The sequence below is a fragment of the Heptranchias perlo genome, chromosome 2 (assembly GCF_035084215.1).
Source record: "Heptranchias perlo isolate sHepPer1 chromosome 2, sHepPer1.hap1, whole genome shotgun sequence".
NCBI classification, from domain to species: Eukaryota; Metazoa; Chordata; class Chondrichthyes; order Hexanchiformes; family Hexanchidae; genus Heptranchias; species Heptranchias perlo.
The window spans coordinates 26,000,217-26,020,815 of record NC_090326.1 but is presented as its reverse complement, the minus strand read 5'-3'; the positions used below and the strand labels follow the sequence as shown (position 1 = coordinate 26,020,815).

General features: G+C 41.3%; 1 protein-coding gene across 1 annotated transcript; it reads left to right on the top strand.

The window, feature by feature from the left end:
- The first annotated feature begins 4,928 nt into the window (after positions 1-4,928).
- On the top strand, positions 4,929-18,258 carry nrsn1 (neurensin 1). Its single transcript, XM_067997312.1, has 3 exons — positions 4,929-5,064; positions 10,363-10,572; positions 17,483-18,258. Exons 2-3 carry the CDS (start codon positions 10,384-10,386, stop codon positions 17,882-17,884), a joined length of 591 nt encoding a protein of 196 aa, XP_067853413.1. The 5' UTR covers positions 4,929-5,064; positions 10,363-10,383; the 3' UTR covers positions 17,885-18,258.
- The last annotated feature ends 2,341 nt before the right edge of the window (positions 18,259-20,599 follow it).

Below are 20,599 nucleotides of genomic sequence, written 5' to 3'. Positions count from 1 at the left end.
TGTTGTTAAGATCCTCCTTGCTTTATTTCTTCCAAAGAATTACATTCACTTGAAAGGAATTAAATGTACAAAACACAAGCAGTTGTGCCACATTGCCAATATACAATGAGTACAATGAACTCCTTGAGCAAGTGATTTGTGAATTCCAGCAAGAGACTATATCAAAAGTTTGTCAAAAGGACCTGGGAAAATACCAGACTCCCCTAACCAGTCATTCCAGTTGTAAGAATTGAAAACTAGTACTTCTACTGTACAATATCACATTATATCTTTGCTTCTATAAAAACATCTGAGTGTAAGTCAATTTGATTAGTAGTTTTAGCTTGCATAAAGTGGGTCCAGTGTTTGATCCTTCCTGCCTTCCAGATTTACAGGAGACAGAGAGAATCCTAATTTCCAGTGTGCAGTATTATTGATTAACAGGGCAATTGCTAGTCAGTATAGTTGAGAGTGAGAGATGTATGTCTCAGATTGTAAAGGATGTTTTATGGACACTCTCATCAATCCACTTGCACAAGAAAATGGTTATGAATGCTTTCTCCTGGCATGGAGCCTCGCCTGTTGGGAGGCATTTCAGGAAATCATTGGTCCATTCCCCATGATTTTCCTTCCAATAAAATTTACACTTATGAGTTTGGAGGGGTAATTTCCTACTTCCCGCACCCAGTAGGGTGCCTTCCTCAGTGGACGCACATATTGGCAATTCAGGCATACACTACACTCAATTTCCTGACCATTCAAATTAGCATATGTGTATAGCCAAGTTGACACAATGTATTGTGCACATCATTGAATAGGTGTCAGTGGTTCTCTGCAAAATTCCAATCACCAGAGTCCCTAGCCTTCCAGATTCTCAATCCCCCCAAAAAATCAGATTTAGCACTTGATGAAATCCACAGTGATTGGACTTGGACAAAAGAAAGCTGATCTGGAACAAGATCTGGATCTTTAAATTAAAAATATGGATATAAGCAGGTTATTTAATTTGGCTGTGATCACAAAAGAGGAGGGCATGAGCATAAAATTAATTCAATTGTGGCTAGAGGTAAGGAGAGTTTTGGATACATGTAATAGGCCTCCACCAAATACAATTAATGTTGCATTACCGAACTGCTTCAAAAATAGATGCGTGTTCAAGAATGAGATTGAAGTTTAGCACAGGATCAAGCCCTCAGTGGAAAACTCTGTTACTGGTTCCAAGGATGTATCATAAGCAGAATGCAACAGGTCAGAGCTGAATAATGTAAGTGGCAGAATTGCACAGATATCCCAGAAGATCACAGGCTGGGGTTCTTTTCTCTAGAAAAGAGAAGGCTGAGGGGTGACCTAATAGAGGTCTTTAAAATTATGAAGGGGTTTGATAGGGTAGATGTAGAGAAGATGTTTCCACTTGTGGGGGAGACCAAAACTAGGCGTCATAAATATGATATCACAAATAAATCCAATAAAGAATTCGGGAGAAACTTCTATACCCAGTGAGTGGTTGGACTGTGGAACTTGCTACCATATGAAGTGAATGAGGCGAATAGCATTGGCGCCTTTAAAGGGAAGCTAAATAAGTACATTACATAGAATTACATAGAATGTACAGCACAGAAACAGGCCATTCGGCCCAACAGGTCCATGCTGGTGTTTATGCTCCACACGAGCCTCCTCCCTCCCTACTTCATCTAACCCTATCAATATATCCTTCCAAGTACATGAGGGAGAAAGAAATAGGATATGCTGATCGGGTTAGAAGAGGGGTGGGATGAGGCATGTGAGGAGCATAAACACGGCATAGACTGGTTGGGCTGAATAGCCTGTTTCTGTGCTGTAAATACTACGTAATTCTATGTAATATTATTCAATTACCTTGAGGAATCAGGAAGAGACTTCATAGGGCCATCTTCCTCAGGAGATTGAGTGAGTTGTGTAAACTCCATAATGGGCAAAAATCATGCATGGCATTGGGTGAAATATATGACGGATTTAATATAATTATAGATATCAGTGTATAATAATGAGTTAAACAGGATTAAAATAGTCTCTTTCTACGTGTAATCAAATGGCCTTCACAGTAGTTTAGCCCTATTTTAACAGCCACCCTTTAAGTAGATCTTTTTAGTGAATCATCCCTAATCACACCCAAATCCTTTTCTTTTTCCACTGTTGTTAATGGGCACCCACTCGTTGAGTATAGGTTTCATGTTTCCTGTTCCAGTGTGCTTTACCCTACATTTATCTATATTAAAACCAAAACCCATCTGCCCTTCCTCAGCCCACATGGGGTTTATATCTGTACAATGCTTGTCAGTAAATTTGAATATCCTTTTAATTATTTACATTGAATCACCAAAGTAAAAAAAAATCACACCGTCTCCGTGACTCACTGCTGAATCTCTTTATTTCAGACTGCAACTACCTATTGAAATTAATACTTAATCCCCTTTTCAAGATGGTAACATGTCACCAATTAAAAGAATTGAGAGACAGCTGAACGAATTTGAACGAATAAAAAAAAAATGAACTCATAGAAAATATTAAAGACGTCTTTCCAGCATTTTCCTAAAGGAAGAAACAATTAAGTTCAACAATACAGGTGAGTTGCTGATGAGAAAACTTGTTCTGCGCAGTCCTTCCTAGTCTGATGCATAAAAGTGCCTCAATTAACCTGAAGCCAATTTTTTGGATCTTGTTCCCATCTTTAAAATGGACAGAGGGACCTTGGAATAGAAAGAACTTGCATTTATATAACGCCTTTCACGACCTCAGAACATCCCAACGCACTTTACAGCCAATGAAGGACTTTTGAAGTGTAGTCACCGTTGTAATGTAGGAAATATGGCAGCTAATTTGTGCACAGCAAGATCCCACAAACAGCAATGAGCTAATGACCAGATAATCAGTTTTAGTGATGTAGGATGGACTTGAAGTGATGTATAATATTTAAAACTTTAAAAATATGTAGAAAGCTAGTTTAAGCTATATGGGGGGGGATTAAAACAGGTAAACAAGCTATAGTATGACAAAACCCATAATATAAACTCATAATATCGTCAGCACATTTTGCCACCAGACTGGCAATCTCACTAAGTGAGGGTAGTTGGTAATGGGAAGTGAAAAAAATCATACTGGTGCAGTAGGGGTGCGGTTCTTAGGTTGAGGTTAAAGTGCATTGTTGGAACAGAACAGCCAGGTCTTTGTCCTGCATCTGGCTGCGCTACACCTGACCTGGGTATTGTTCAATGCTGAGATTAGATACTGGAGAAGTTACTGATATTGTCATACAGACATTAATGCCCTTGTATCAAATTCTTCTGCCCACCATTTGAACAGAGGCATTAACCTAATTATTTTAAACTTTTCTTGATATATATTAATGACTTATACTAGGGTGGACAGGGCACAATTTCAAAATTTGCAGATAACACAAAACTTGGAAGTGTAGTGAACAGTGAGGAGGGTAGTGATGCATTTCAAGAGGATATAGACAGGCTGGTGGCATGGGCGGACACATGGCAGATAAAATTTAACGTAGTAAAATGCAAAGTGATACATTTCGGTAGGAAGAACGAGGAGTGGCAATATAAAGTAGAGGGCACAACTCTAAAAGGGGTACAGGAACAGAGATCTGGGGGTACATGTGCACAAATCATTGAAAGTGGCAGGGCAGGTTGAGAGAGGTTTAAAAAACATACAGGATCCTGGGCTTTATAAATAGAGGCATAGAGTTCCAAAGTATGGAAGTCATGATGAACCTTTCTAAAACACTGGTTCGGCCACAACTGAAGTATTGTGTCCAGTTCTAGGCACCGCACTTTAGGAAAGATGTGAAGGCCTTAGAGAGGGTGCAGAAGAGATTTACTAGAATGATTCCAGGGATGAGGGACTTTGGTTACGTGGATAGACTGGAGAAGCTGGGGTTGTTCTCCTTGGAACAGAGAAGGTTTAGAGGAGATTTGATAGAGGTATTCAAAATCATGAAGGGTCTAAACAGAGTAGATAGAGAGAAACTGTTCCCACTGGCGGAAGGGTCAAGAACCAGAGGACATAGATTTAAGGTGATTGGCAAAAGAACCAAAGGTGACATGAGGAAAACCTTTTTTACACAGCGAGTGGTTAGGATCTGGAATGCACTGCCCGAGGGGGTGGTGGAGGCAGATTCAATCATGGCCTTCAAAAGGGATCCGGTTAAGTGCTTGAAAGAAAAAAATTTGCAGGGCTACCGGGATAGGGCGGGGGAGTGGGACCACCTGGATTGCTCTTGCATAGAGCTGGCGTGGACTCGATGGGCCAAATGGCTTCCTTCCGTGCTGTAACTTTTCTATAATTCTAAACAGGTTGGTACCTCTTAAAATGGCAGAGGAATTTGATACAGATGTATTAGGTGTTCCCACAATGACGTAGCCTGGTGCAACTTCCAGGCTATGGTGATCAAACTAGAATGTTTGAAAAACAAGTTTTTTTTTAAAAAACTTCCAAAGTGTAGAAACATCTCTAAGGATAGTATGAGCCTCACATCTGCTCAAATGGTGTCACTGTAGCAGAATTGTCTGCTCTAGAAACGAAATCTGCCCAATTCCCCCTCCCAAGGAGATGATAAAGTCTCTGTGAGATGCAGTAATGTTACACAGAAACTCAAACAAATTTAAACAGAAACAAACACAATGCTTATTATTTTTTTTCTTTCGTTTGCAAAGTTTTATTTGCCAGATGCCTGGGAGGAGACAAATGCTGGTTGGTCCTGTAGCTGCTATCAATGGCTATGCAGATCAGATGCTGGACGGTGGCCAGACAGATAAATAAGGACCTCCATACTTGCCCACCTCACTGTCAAGTGTGGATGCAGCTTGGTACCCCGCCCCCTTGCAGAGTTGACGCAGGCGTGTTGCCGCTCTGAGCTGAAGGGTGAGTGGCTGGTGTCCAGGTTGTGGGGCACTCGCGGGAATAGCAATGCACTGACAGCGAGAGAGGAGGAAGAGGAGGAGGAGGAGGACGGCACCGGATCGGAAAGGAACAGGCACAACCTCCCCCCCCCCCCCCCCTCCCAACCTCCAGCAAGTCACGGTTTTTGGAGGACAGGTAAAAATGCAAAAAAAAAAGTAAGAGAGGCTGGAAATGTGCGGCGATGCGAGTCGCTGTCAGAGTGGAAGGGACTGCTCCTACTCACCGGGCTTAGTGTGCGGTGATCGAGGATCTGGTCCCGCCGGGCTGGGTTACAGGAGATCGATTGGGGCTCACCAGCTGAGATGGGAACCGGGCAGCTCTGTCCGGACCCCCCACATGCAACACCCTGAGAAATGTTGCAATTGTTGCTCTTAGAAGTTCTCTAGCTAAAATGAAAACTTGATTTAAGAAATTAATAAATGTATTACATACATATAGATATATAGATCGAAGTCTCCTTATGGGTGACACTATAGATATTTATGTTGAGTTCTGCACTTTTATCCGTTTGTGATTTTTAGAAAAATATATATATATTTAAATACAATATAGAAATGGTCGCAAGGTAGAGTCCGTGGTCTCTAAAGATTTTAGAAGCATCTGGGAACAAATTGAAAAAAAGTGAAATAATGGTCATGTTTTTAGAGTACCGGGTTGACGGACAGTAGCTGGATTGGGTTTACTGATTGAGTTTCCTGCTATCTCCAGGCACCACTCGTTCTCCGTGGTATCGGTGGGGATTTCAGCACCTTGGAGAGTTACATCAGCAGCTTGGTCCGTTTATAGTGCATTCGACTGTAGCAAAAGGCATCGCCGTCTTTAGACTTTACAAATGGTGTTGAATCACCTGTTCATACAAAATATAGAGCAAAAGTGTAGCTGTAGTGGGCAAATAGTCGCCGGACTACAGTTTTATTTACTTTCTGCCGATCATTTATGGAACTTAGCATTTGAGCCTAAAGCAGCCAGTACAGACAGACTGGATACTTTGACAATCCCCAGTCTGCATATGATGATCCGGAGGGTGAAAGTTTGAGGTCTCAATAAGTCAAATATTTATAATTTAACTTATAATTTAAAAGTTAGTCAAGCTTAAATGTTACAATTAAAATTACCACATACTGTAACCTTAGCTGCAGTATGCAATGTGTGGGAATGGTGGAGAGATATTTCTCAAATTTCTGTAGGCATGCTATTATAAAATGCTAACTTAAATTATGTTTTAAGGGTGTGGTATTAATGAGAAAAAATGTATGTTGTGGCCTGTAGTAAGATAGATCTCCAGTGTAAGACTGACCATAACTCTCAACTTTCTTATTAATGAGTTAACTGGGGGGCAGTTCTTATGAATAATTTTATATCCTACTGTTAATCATGCCATAGCCTGTTAAATGTATTACAAAATGACAACAGTTTTGCAATACAAATTTGCAGTTGTTGCAGTTAGTTAACAGTCCCTTTAACATGATGATATGTCCCAAAATGCTGCACACAGGTGACAACCGGTGATGAGAGAAAGGTTAGGGGGAAGTGACTTAAGGCATAATCAAAAAGGTAGGCCTAGAGGTGGTTTTTGAAGAAGCTGAAGAAAGGTGGAGGGATGTGGGGAGAGTTGCAGAGTGTGAGGCCAAGATGGCTGAAGCTGAAGCAAAGAGAAGTGGGGGGGGGGGGGGTTTGCAAAGCAAATCACAGCCAGAAGAGTCAAGGGAGAAAGCTGACACAAAGTGTTGGAGCACATTTCAGATAAGATCAAGGATTTTGAATTTGATATATTGGGGGATGAGGACCGAATGGAGATTGGTAAGAGCATAGGTGATAGGAAGTGGGCAATGGAGCTTTGGACACATTGCAGTTCATGAAAGATGGAAATGGGAAGAATAGCAAAGAAAGCAAAGTAATGAAGCCTGTGGATAAGGATCTCAGCGGTGGTGAAATTGAGTTATGGTCGGAAGGATGCATTACTGCAGAGGTGGAAAGAGATGGTCTTGATGGTGGGGTTTGAAACTCAACTCAGGTTCAAACAGGACAGCAAGATTGTGCCACTGTTAAGTTCAGCCTGAAGGGAGCAGCCAGGGAATGGGATGGAATCAGGGACTAGTTTTAAGAGTTTTTGGCAGAAGCCAAACAGACTTGCTTACATTAAACTAAAGAAAGTTTTTTGCTCATCCATTACTTGGCGTCTGATAGGCACAGTAATGGTTGTGGAGTAAAGGATTGCGGTAGAGAGGTAGAGCTGATGCCATTAGCATACAGCTCATGCCCCACAAAATATGTCACACAACTAGAGCACCCTCAGTAACTCAGGCAGCCAACAATATAGCACCAGCTACTAGTATAGCCCATTGCTTTAAAACAAAATGAAACTATAGTAATGGTGGCAGCATGATGATGCCTTGTTTTGAAGGTCCAATGTGTGGTCCCACTGTACTAGGTCAGTTGTGTTCCTCATATACTAAGCTCCCAGTATCAGCAGTATTCCTGCATGGAGGTGGCAAGGAGAAGACAAACACTTCCAGAGAGTCACGAAAAAGTGGAAGGATGGTCATCACAGGCCATTCTGATGTACATTCTAGTGACTGGCTACAAAGCAGTACTGGTAAAACTCTGGAGGCAGGATGGCAGTCTGATTCCTTGTCCAAGGACGGTGGGGATTCTTCATGAAAGGAAAACAGGAGAAATCAAAAATTGTAATTTGTTTTGATCTTTTAAAAAATATAACATTTATTTAAAAGCAAAATTTAATGTGTTACTGATGATATTTAATTATTGTAAAAGATAGGCAATCTATTTCAACTAATAATTTACTCAAGTGATCTAGTTATTTTATTGTGTATGGGTAATTCATATGAATATATTAGCTTGGACAGTTCAAAGCTCTTTACAACCAATGCACTACTTTTAAAGTGGAGTCACTGTTGTTATGTTAGACAAGCATGGCAATCAGTATATGCACAACATGGCCACAAAACAATAAATAAATGACCAGACGATCTGTTTTTAGTGGTATTGGTTGAGGGTCGATTATTAGTCAGGACACCAAACTCTTCTTCAAATAATTCCATGCATCTTTTAAGTCCACCTGAGTAGGCAGATGGCCAAAAGACAGCACTTCCAACAATGCAGCATTCCTTCAGTACTGCACCGAAGTGTCAGCCTAAATTATATGCTCAGTTCATAGTGAGGCTCAATCCCACAATCTTCTGATTCAGAGGCAAAAGAGCAGCAGCTGAATTCCTGACATTCAGCAATAGATATTTTGTACATTGCAATATCAAGTTTATATATAACCAACATCCTGAACTCTAACAAAATTCAGCAATACTACCTATCTATAAAAATATGAATATAGGAACAGGAATAGGTCATTCATCCCCTTGAGCCTGTTCCGCCATTCAATTAAATAATAGCTGATCTGTATCTTAACTCCATTTACCCACCTTGATTCCATAACCCTTAATACCCTTGCCTAACAAAAATCTATCTATCTCAATTTTGACATTTTCAATTGACCCCCAGCCTCAAAAGCTTTTTGGGGGGAAGAGAGTTCCAGATTTCCACTATCCATTGTGTGAAGAAATGTTTCCTGACATCACCCCTGAATGGCCTAGCTGTAACTTTAAAGTCGTTCTGGACTCCCCCACCAGAGGAAATAGTTTCTCTCTATTTACCCTATCAACTCCTTTAATCATCTTAAAGAATAGTAAATACAATTGAATAGAATAAAAAATTTGTTTTCAAGAGAGGAGGATATTTGTGAATGTTATTTATCTGCTTTCCTTGTGAGCTGGAATAGTTCTGTTTGACTGAGTTGTCTGGAGTGATAACACATGATTGCTTCACCATTTGTGATGTGTCTGAATCCAGCCTGGACTGATGGGAAGAAAGTCTCTTCTCTCTGATGTCTGTCTCAGCCCAGTATTAAAATCAATCTGAGTAGTCTCAATCCAGTTCCTGGTGGATATTGCTCAAAAGTACTAAAGTGCTGACAATTAAGCCAATATTATCAACATCACTCAAAGATGAAAAGGATGGCTGGTGTGTGGAAATAGAAAAATTTCACACTGAGCAGCTGGGGTTGAGGGGTTAATCCCACTGTTGGGACCAAAACATTTGAAGCTTTACCTTATATCTTGTCCATTATCTGACCTGGAAGTGCTAGATGCTGACAGTCGGCATCCATGTTGTGAAAGTGGTCCTACCATTATATATTTCTACTTTGGTAAACACAAAAAAAAATCTAATATGTTAACTCATTCATTCTCCTAACAACAACAATTTGCATTTAAATGGTTCAATTAACATAGAAAAACCTCCCAAGGCATTTGGCAGAGGTATAAAGGAAAAACAGGTGCTGAGCCAAAGGAAAGAAAGATTAGGAGGAATGACCAAATGATTGAGGTGGGTTTTAATGAGGGTCTTAAAAAGAGGGGGAGTTACAAAACCAGAGGAATACTGCTTGCTCACCATTTGCTATGACAGCAGATAAACTTGTACCAGAACAGGGAAAGAGAGAGACATAGGGCATCCTTCTGTATGAGCAACATTCTGGATTCATTATATATTATAAATGGCCAGGTCAGCCCCAAAATGTCCAAATTGGGTTGCAATTAACCAACTAATCAAACATGGGCTATTTTGGATTTGCCATTCAGTCCCATGCATAAACACAATTCCTTGCCATTCAGGCCAAGTATTCATAGACAGAGAACTACTTTCACCACCAAGCAGATTAAAAAGTACATTAAAGATGCAGTATGTCTTTTGTTTCAAAATTAACAGTCACTGGAATAACATTTGATTCAATCAAACCTTAGCTTCCACAATATTCTTTATCCGGCCTTAGACCAAACTAAAACCTTTGTTACATATCCTGAATTAGATTGTATTTCCTTTTCATATAGTGCCACATATTCTGCCTCTATATTGCGCTAAAATAATAACAGGAAAACCTTTGTAAGTAAACCTATAATGTGATGTTCTATCTCCACAAGAAGCGACAGATCGTCTATGGCCTATTTGTTGCTAGGATAGCTTACTTGATCATTTCCTGTAGATACAAATATAAACAGTTGAGAGACAGAGTTAAAACAAATAATTATTTATTCACGTCAATAATCTTCTTGATGGCAAATTACCATGAGTCAAAGTATTCATTGCATAGTGAAAGCACTTAACTCTAATTTTCCTCTTATAAACATGTAGATAACACTTATGGCCGTCATGGTTACAAGAGGAATAACTGAGACCTATATTGGTCTGTTTTAAAATGGATCATTTCACAAACAACAGTAGCGTATGGTCTATCTTGAAATGTTGGAACACAGCTGTAGAATTAGACCAGCTAAATGTAACTTCAAATTGGATGAGCCTTTGGGAATAGACGTATTGGGTCATCTGCTTGTTGATCAAACTTCAGTTCTTTGTGATTTACAGTTCAGAATGCAGCTGTAAAGGATGAGTTTGTGCGCTGAGATCTGCCGGTCGGAGAACTCTAACTACAATGCAGATGGGTTACACCAACGGTATGGAGTCCGTTCGTATCTGCATCAATTCTATGAAGACTGTACGGCATCCATCTGGGAACAGGAGGATGATTTTCAGATTAAGAGATCCCCAAGCAGGTGGAGCTCAATTCTCTGGAAGGTATGCATAATATCGTTCTCAATAATATTTAATCAATTTTTAAATTCATTGATCCAGAAATTGCTGGAAAATAATGGCGAGTTCATGGTACATGCCGCTAATAGTGCTTAAAAAAATCTAGCAGTACGCCGTGTGTTCTGACTCGCCACAAATTGCTGGATTATTTGTGCCACTCTGCCATTAGTCTCGACAAAACTGAAAAAATTACCATCTCGCCATGAGCCTCCCCATTGTGTATCATGAAATTGCTGAATTTACGGCGTTAATACGAATCTCACCGCAGCCATTTAGGGCTGGTAATTCATGCTGTAAGGACCCTGTTAATGTTGTGATTTATGTTCCTGCTATGCCACTCAACCTTGGAGGCCCAGAAAGGGAACAGTGGAACTGTGGAGTCTCACTCCTGCAGATAGTAAATTGTTCCTAGAGGATTTTTTAATTTTAAATTTAATTTTTTTTTCTTATTTTCCTTTCTGTCTCTTTTTTTCTCTCTCTTAATCCACTCTTGTTTTAAAATTTCTCTTTCTGTACCTAATTTGACTCTAATTTGCTCTATTTCCATCTCTGTTATTCGCTGTTTTTTTTCCTCTATCCTTAAATTTCATTGATTAAGGAGATAGACCATCGGACCTGACGTCCAGGAGGTCCCAAATGCCTCCTGATTTCCGATAAATATTACGTCATTATGCTGTCCGACCAGTGGTGACACTGTAGTGCTTTCATTTCACGTTTCCGAGCTCAGTCTGTACTGCAGAGAAATTCCTTAGCTCCAACCAACTCTATTTCTCTGCTTTCCAAATGTTTTGCGATTTAACTATAATGATATGAAATCAAAGTATTGTATAAAAAATAAGGACAGAATGTATGACGTTAATATGGGGACCTACACAAGTCTGTACACCCTGGTCCAATTATTCCCCCCCTCCCGCACCAGCCCCGATGCACTTGAACCCTACGCATGCTTTTGATTGCGAGACGCTATGGGAGATCAACTAGTAAATTAAAATAAAAATGTGTTGAGTTCAAATCCCCAGAAATCAGGATGAAACAGTAGCTGGTAAGACAGAGTACAGTTCTGGTTACCATGACAGAATGAGCCATTCGGGTCCGAGAGGGAATGCAGAGGAGAGCAACTAGGCTGATCCCGTGTCACAGTGATAAGATGTGAAGAATAACTAGATAACCTAAGGCACTTCAGCCTGTAAAAGAGCCATCAGAGTTTATATAATTAAAGGATAGAGTAAATAAGAGAACACGGGATCAGGCATGTATAGGACTGATGTCAGAATGTATTTCTTCAAGCAGACAATGAATGGGTTGCTGGAAAGGGAGGTTAAAATCAGGAAACTGGACTTGTTTAAAAACTGCAAGGTGCTATAATGGGGGGGAAAGAAAGAGTAGAGTTGGTATTCTGGAAGAATTAGATCAAATCTGCCAATGGATCACCTTCGTCAGAACCCAACTTGTGATCTTGAAGAATTAGGAGAGAATTTCTTCATATCCCATTCCATTATGGGGCCCTGAGGTTTTCAATCATTGCTCCATTTTGCTCTTATAGGTCTGAGCACAGATTCTATAATTGTCAAAATCACATTCCATGTCAATTAAACAACATTTACTTACTAAATGTTCTTGAAACTTAGTCAGAGTGTGGACCAATGGTACCTGTGGGCAGAAGTTTGGGATGTAACAAGGAGCTCATTCTTCAAAATTGCACAAGGTTATGGTTGGAGTTTTCAATAACCTTAAGAATATTTACTTTAAATTTGTTTGCCCCAGATCTTCTTTCAGTTTTGTACAATATTAGGTGCACTTCACCCTACTGAAACGTATAAAATTCTGAATTAACACCAAAAAAAATCATTGCTGTTCAGGAGTATGCTATATCTAAATTCTTTGTATTTTCATATTCTCTCTAATGACATATTTGAATGTGATCAGAAAGCATTCCATATTTTGGATAGGAATTTAAGAAGATCAGTATCTTGGACAAAAGGGTTGCTGCTTTAGAACATAAGAAATAGAAGCAGGAATAGGCCATACTGCCCCTTGAGCCTGCTCCACCATTCAATCAGATCATGGCTGATCTTCAACCTCAACTCCACTTTCCTACCCGATTCCCATATCCCTTGATTCCCACAGAGTCCAAAAATCTATCTATCTCAGCCTTCAATATATTCAACGACTCAGCATCCACAGCCCCCAGAGAATTCCAAAGATTCACAACCCTCTGAGTGAAGAAATTCCTCCTCATCTCAGTCTTAAATGGCCGACCCCTTATCCTGCGACTATGCCCTCTAGTTCCAGCCAGGGGAAACAACCTCTCTGTCTTTAGCTTGTCAAGCCCTCTCAGAATCTTATATGTTTCAATGAGATCACCTCTCATTCTTCTAAACTCCAGAGAATATAAGCCCATTCAACTCAATCTCTCCTCATAGGACAATCCTCTCATCCCAGGAATTAATCTAGTGAACCTTCGTTACACCACTTCTAAGGCAAGTATATCCTTCCTTAGGTAAGGAGACCAAAACTGTATGCAGTTCAGGAGGTCTCACCAAAGCCCTGTACAATTGTAGTAAGACTTCTTTACTCTTGTACTCCAACCCCCTTGCAATAAAGGCCAACATGGTATTTGCCTTCCTAATTGCTTGCTGTATCTTGTGTTTCTTGTACCAGGACACCCAAGTCTCTCTGAACACCAACATTTAATAGTTTCTCGCCATTTAAAAACTACTGGGGGAAAAAAAATTGGATAGGGGCCATTTTTGGGCGTAGGTAGCGTGATGTGCTATTACCCCACGCCCAATGGCCCTTGCACAGGCAGGACGCAAGTTTCAGCCCACTGGAGGACTTACCTGCAATCAGCATTCCATTCCAGGCCTTACATGTGGAATCAATGTAATGTGCACTTCCCGTCACCAGAGGGAGCTCAATCTCTTAAAGGGAGGATGTTTCTTAGAAATCTCTTAAAGGTAGCTGGTAGCTGTTATTTGCTCAAAATAACAGTCTACTGTCTGCACGGAGTCTGAATGGAGATCAGACATCGCACACGTAAAACACAGAAGCAGGTCCCATCCCTATGTTTACATACTGATGAGTTATGTTAAAAAATTGAATAAAGTTTGCGCACTACTAAATCCCACATCCTCCAATCTGCACAGCAGACCTCACCAATCTGCTGATCTGAGTTGGTACCAGGCCTGCGAGAATGCATGCACCAAGGTTCTCTGCTGATGCACTGGAGACCTTGGTGAAAAAGATGGACAGAAGGAGGGACATCCTATATCTGTGGGGGGGGGGGGGGAACCAAGAGGCCCTCCAGACATATATCCAAGAGGCAGCGGGGGATGAAGTCAATGCCAGGAGCACAGCATCATGAACATGGATGCAGTGCAGGAAGAAGTTCAATGCTTTTAGATGAGTGGTCAACGTGAGTGAGGTCAACTGTCAAGTGGCGTCTCCTACCAACTGCACCACGGACTACACTCCCCATCACCCACATACCAACAAACTCCTTCCATCAGTACTCAACTCTTCCAACCAGATGCTTCCTCTCACCCTTACATATTACCACTGTTTCAAGCCGCCCACCCACAACTCATAGGCCGCACACACTGGCAGCTATTCAACCGTGACAGGCACATCACCCAGACACACGTCACACTTTCTTGCAGGAGAAGCTGGCGCATATCAAGAGGCAGCAAGTGGCAGTGGCATTTAGCCCCTTGAGCCTGTTTCACCATTCAATGAGATCATGGTGGACCTGTGACCTAACTCCATATACCCGTTTTAGCCCCATATCCCTTAATACCCTTGGTTCACAGAAATCTATCAATCTGAGATTTAACTTTCACAAGTGAGCTAGCATTAACTGCCGTTTGCAGAAGAGCGTTCCAACCGTCTCCCACCCTTTGCGTGTAGAAGCATTTTCTAACTTCACTCCTGCATGTCCTCGCTCTAAATGTTAGGCTATGTCCCCGCGTCCTAGTATTCAAGTGTAGGAGACCTCCAAAAACAGTTACAAATGTCTCGGCAGCCAGAAGCAATAATCTAGCCACTAACCTGTAAATCCTGCACGGCCCCTTTAAATAGCGCCGGTGGGGGCTCCTCCAGGCACTTTAAGACACGTTCAGATGGTCAGGGTTAAGTCTGTACGTTGAGTTGAGTGTTAAGTCCCAAAATGGTGTCTATCACTTTAAATCAGCATTGCACACTGATTGAAGCCATTTTCTCCCTACTTTACATGATTCCAGCTTTCGTTATCGGCGCCTGCGCTAACTCCTACACCAAGATGGCGTCTGGCGCACGTCATGCTGGAAACGTGCCGGAACAACGGGCGCTGCATGGCCCAATTTAGCGCCCACTGTGTTTTTCTATTCTTCCTACCAAAGTGAATGACCTCACATTTCTCCACATTATACTCCATCTGCCACCTTCTTGCCCACTCATTTAACCTGTTTATATCCCTTTGCAGACTCTTTGTGTCCTCCTCACAGCTTACTTTCCCACCTAGCTTTGTAGCAACAGCAAACTTGGATACATTACACTCGTCCCTTCATCTAAGTCATTAATATAGATTGTAAATAGCTGAGGCCCAAGCATCGATCCTTACTCGATTCAAATTAGCATTTCAAAACCTATTTCAAATTGTGTGTGTTGTACATATATTCAGGTTGATCTCTGCAATCATAAGCTTGTGATATGCCATTTCTGGATTTATAATTAAATTATACAAAACCTAAGTAACACCAAAAGTAAATTATTTTGATGCACATGACTCGTGATCGTTTTGAACAGACTCGTATATATAATTAAATATTAATAAACATTGCAATCTGTTCTATCATAAAATTTTGCATAGTTAATATCATGCAGTTAGTTATTAATCTCAAGGCGTTAAGATTATAAACTACATTCTTCTATACACTTTCATGGAAAGAACAACACCATAATTCCTAAGATGTTCATAAAAGATGAACCTATTATTAAACTAAAGAATAATACCATGATTTCCTTATACGCCACCCAGCTCTACCTCACCACCACCTCCCTCGACCCCTCCACTGTCTCTGATTTGTACACTGCTTGTCCGACATCCAGTACTGGATGAGCAAAAATTTCCTTCAACAAAATATTGGGAAGATTGAAGCCATTGTCTTCAGTCCCTGCCACAAACTCCGTTCCCTAGCCACCGACTCCATCCCTCTCCCTGGCCACTGTCCGAGGCTGAACCAGACCGTTCGCAACCCTGGCATCCTATTTGACCCTGAGATGAGCTTCCGACCACATATCCACTCCATCACCAAGACCGCCTACTTCCACCTCCGTAACATCGCCCGTCTCCGCCCCTGCATCAGCTCATTCGCTGCTGAAACCCTCATCCATGCCTTTGTTACCTCCAAACTTGATTATTCCAATGCTCTCCTGGCCGGCCTCCCATCTTCCACCCTCCATAAACTTGAGCTCATCCAAAACTCTGCTGCCCGTATCCTGACTCGCATCAAGTCCCGTTCACCCATCACCCCTGTGCTCGCTGACCTATATTGGCTCCAGGTCCGGGAACGCCTTGTTTTTAAAATTCTCGTCCTTGTTTTCAAATCCCTCCAAGGCCTCGCCCCTCCCGATCTCTGTAACCTCCTCCAGCCCTACAACCCGCCGAGAACTCTGCGCTCCTCCAATTCTTGCCACTTGCACATCCCCGATTGCTCCACTAGTGGCGGCGGTGCCCTTAGCTGTCTAGGCCCGAAGATCTGGAATTCCCTCCCTCAACCTCTCTACCTCTCTCTCCTCCTTTAAGACACTTCTTAAAACCTACCTCTTTGACCAACCTGTCCTAATATCTCGTTATGTGGCTCGGTGTCAAATTTTGTTTGATAACGTTCCCGTGAAGCGCCTTGGGATGTTTTACTATGTTAAAGGCGCTGTATAAATGCAAGTTGTTGTTGTTAAACACAAAGACCAAAAGAAAGAAATTAGCTTTATTTACTCATCCTTTCCTCTAGTTATAGATCACTAAACATGCTTATTTCAATCTACAGTGTTATATGTAAGCAAATCTATACATTATTTTTAGTACCAAGGATAAACAAAGCACAAGGTCTGGTTGTTAAAAAATGTTTCTTATGAAAATCTCGAAGGACCTCAAGATAATTAAACCGATCACTTGTGCCTCAGTATTAGAACCAGTTCAAGGTCCCCTCTTTTAGCACAGTTTTCAGTACCACCGTACTAAAATATGGTTCTCAGTTTGCAAGTGACGGATTAAAATTAACAGCATGATTATCCAAAGCTACATCATCATGTCTAGGATATAGCAGCCATATAGCAGGACTGATCTTATCCCAGTCAGATAACATTCAAGAGCTCAAGTGTCCAGGCATGTCCATGTGAAGACATTTTAACCACAATTTAAGCAGCTGGTGCCTGGATTTTGTGAATAAGCATCTAATATATTGAAGAACGTGCCAGTGTACAGTGGAACTTTTGTAATATCTTTAGGACAGAAACCCTGTGACCATTGTGCCACGATTCATGTCAGAACCTGTGTAATATTGTTGAGGAACAGAAAAATTGCAATTTATTTCTAAAGGTACTAACGCATTAAGGCATCACAAGTTTCATTAACATTTGAACATCACCCAATAAAGATGTAAATGAGCACAATCTCATGAATACAAAAGAGGCCTTGTAGTGATAAATAGGTCAGTCTGCCCTTTTAAGCCAGATTCAAAATGCTAATTGGCACAGAGTTATGACAACAAAGTACTTCACTTAGCATGCTGTAATTTTGTGCTTGTGATTGTGGAATTGGCACTGGATGTTATAACGGCAAACTGTCTCACTGTATTGAGGTTTTTAAAATCATGAAACATAAATCAGTGCTGTACAGTGTTTTGTTATGATTTTATAGGTCGGACTCATGGCTGGGATTGCCATACTTCTCATAGGAATGGCAGTGATTGCAGCTGGCTACCTGGTGCCACCAAAAATTGAAGCGTTTGGAGAGGAGGAGGATTTTCTGGTAGTGGATGGTCACGCCGTCCAGTACAACGTGGCACTGGACATCTGTAAGCTGGCAGGGGCCATCCTCTTTTGCATCGGGGGGATGATAATGGCGACTTGCCTCCTGATGTCTGCCTCTGCCATGAATTACTCCAAGGAAGAAAAATACCTTCAGCAGAAGTTTAAGGAGAGAATAGCGGAAGCCCACGCTTCCATCCAGCCCGTCATTAAAGCACCAGCTCCAGGCGAACGGAAAATCCCCATCACTTTATCCAAAGTACATAATGTGCAGCCCACATCAGAGACCTAAAGTTCAAATCCTAGACATCACATAGACCATTGTATATTAGCTATACCAGAACAAATCTTTTTAAATGTTTCATCATATTTTTATAGAGGATTAGAGAGGCAGCATAAGTGTTCAACTGCTAAATTTCAGATTCATGCCTTCATTCAGTAAGTGAATCACGTAAGAATCTCTTGATAAGATTCAGATTTGCGTCTCAGTCGTACAGTCACCCTGTAATATGGACTGGATATATTTGTTACCCACAGAAAAAATGCTGGCCAATATCAGAATACAAATACAATCTCTTGGAAGCTCTAACTTGTAGATGATTTGTTTCCAGGTCTAATGTGAAATGGCTTTTATGTATATTTGAAATGGATTAAATAAAGTATGAGAGTGATGGCAGAACTATAATTCTATATTTACTTTTTCTTTCCTTCCTCCCTCCTTCTTGCATATAGATTTTATTTTCTAACTATTAAACAACTCAGCCCATCACATTTTCTTTCACAGAGTCGATTGGAAAAGTAGAATTAAATCAGTGACGTATAAATACAATACCAGTTGGAATCCTTTCTTATCCTGAATGAAAATGTGGGCGAGGGGGGTGCAAGCTGGATAGTTCAGTGGGTTAATGCACTGCCCTTTCACCTCTGGGATCTGGGATCTGGGATTAAATCCAGTACAGGCCTTAAAGTCTCCTCTCTGCTACTTATAAAGGTCCTCCTTTATGCAGTCTTAACCCAGCTCTTGGAGCAAGCACACACAGCACCAAACTGTTCCTAAAACTGTTGGTCACTCTTGTAAGACAAAACAAAAACGGCTGGGTGAAGGTGTCACATTGATGCAGCAGAGGTGCTGCTTACAGGCTGTGACTAACCCACACTGTTGAAGTCGAGTAGAGGGAGCTTTAATCTGCAACTGGCTGTGCAATGCTTTATTTTCAAGTACTCAATGCTAGCACTGTGCCTAAAATCCAAAAGTTCTGCATTTGCTGGGTACTGAAATCACTCACCTTGATGAGCGCAAATATTAAAAAAATAAATTACGAAGTGCAGCAAGACATAAACCTCATGATTAACCCAACAACTTTTAGATTAAGGTGAAATGGACTTTACACACAAACTCAGAATGGCCAGTTTCTGTGCCTATACCCTAGGGCAGATCAGAAAAAAACAATGAAGCTTGTGTGCTGCATGTGGAGTTGGACAGTAAATGTGTTTTATTTACCTCAGCGGGATTAACTACATGTAGGGGAGTGATTCTTCAGATATTTCATTTGCTCCAAGGATGTCAATGTTTCCTCCTTAAAGTGCAATTCCAAAGCTTCCCATGTGTCATGTAATACGTGCACGGTGCACACAATTCCAATAAATACTGTGAAACTGCACGGCAATGTACTTTACCCACAGCATTGAGCCTCCTACGTTTACAGCGTAGAAGGAGGCCATTTGACCCATCCTGCCTGTGTCGGCTCTTTCCCAGAGCAATCCAAAACTAGTAGAATCATAGAATCATAGAAGTTTACAACATGGAAACAGGCCCTTCGGCCCAACATGTCCATGTCGCCCAGTTTATACCACTAATCTAGTCCCAGTTGCCTGCATTTGGCCCATATCCCTCTATACCCATCTTACCCATGTAACTGTCCAAATGCTTTTTAAAAGACAAAATTGTACCCGCCTCTACTACTGCCTCTGGCAGCTCGTTCCAGACACTCACCACCCTTTGAGTGAAAAAATTGCCCCTCTGGACCCTTTTGTATCTCTCCCCTCTCACCTTAAATCTATGCCCCCTCGTTATAGACTCCCCTACCTTTGGGAAAAGATTTTGACTATCTACCTTATCTATGCCCCTCATTATTTTATAGACTTCTATAAGATCACCCTTTAACCTCCTACTCTCCAGGGAAAAAAGTCTCAGTCTATCCAACCTCTCCCTATAAGTCAAACCATCAAGACCCGGTAGCATCCGAGTAAATCTTTTCTGCACTCTTTCTAGTTTAATAATATCCTTTCTATAATAGGGTGACCAGAACTGTACATAGTACTCCAAGTGTGGCCTCACCAATGCCCTGTACAACTTCAACAAGACATCCCAACTCCTGCATTCAATGTTCTGACCAATGAAACCAAGCATGCTGAATGCCTTCTTCACCACCCTATCCACCTGTGACTCCACTTTCAAGGAGCTATGAATCTGTACTCCCAGATCTCTTTGTTCTATAACTCTCCCCAACGCCCTACCATTAACGGAGTAGGTCCTGGCCCGATTCGATCTACCAAAATGCATCACCTCACATTTATCTAAATTAAACTCCATCTGCCATTCATCGGCCCACTGGCCCAATTTATCAAGATCCCGTTGCAATCCTAGATAACCTTCTTCACTGTCCACAATGCCACCAATCTTGGTGTCATCTGCAAACTTACTAACCATGCCTCCTAAATTCTCATCCAAATCATTAATATAAATAACAAATAACAGCGGACCCAGCACCGATCCCTGAGGCACACCGCTGGTCAAAGGGCTCCAGTTTGAAAAACAACCCTCTACAACCACCCTCTGTCTTCTGTCGTCAAGCCAATTTTGTATCCAATTGGCTACCTCACCTTGGATCCCGTGAGATTTAACCTTATGTAACAACCAACCATGCGGTACCTTGTCAAAGGCTTTGCTAAAGTCCATGTAGACCACGTCTACTGCACAGCCCTCATCTATCTTCTTGGTTACCCC

Excerpts from the sequence above, each read along its gene's own strand:
- nrsn1 (XM_067997312.1), top strand. The coding sequence starts at position 10,384 with ATGAGTTTGTGCGCTGAGATCTGCCGGTCGGAGAACTCTAACTACAAT. Across the intron at positions 10,573-17,482 it reads GGAGCTCAATTCTCTGGAAG|GTCGGACTCATGGCTGGGAT; the intron begins GTATGCATAATA and ends ATGATTTTATAG.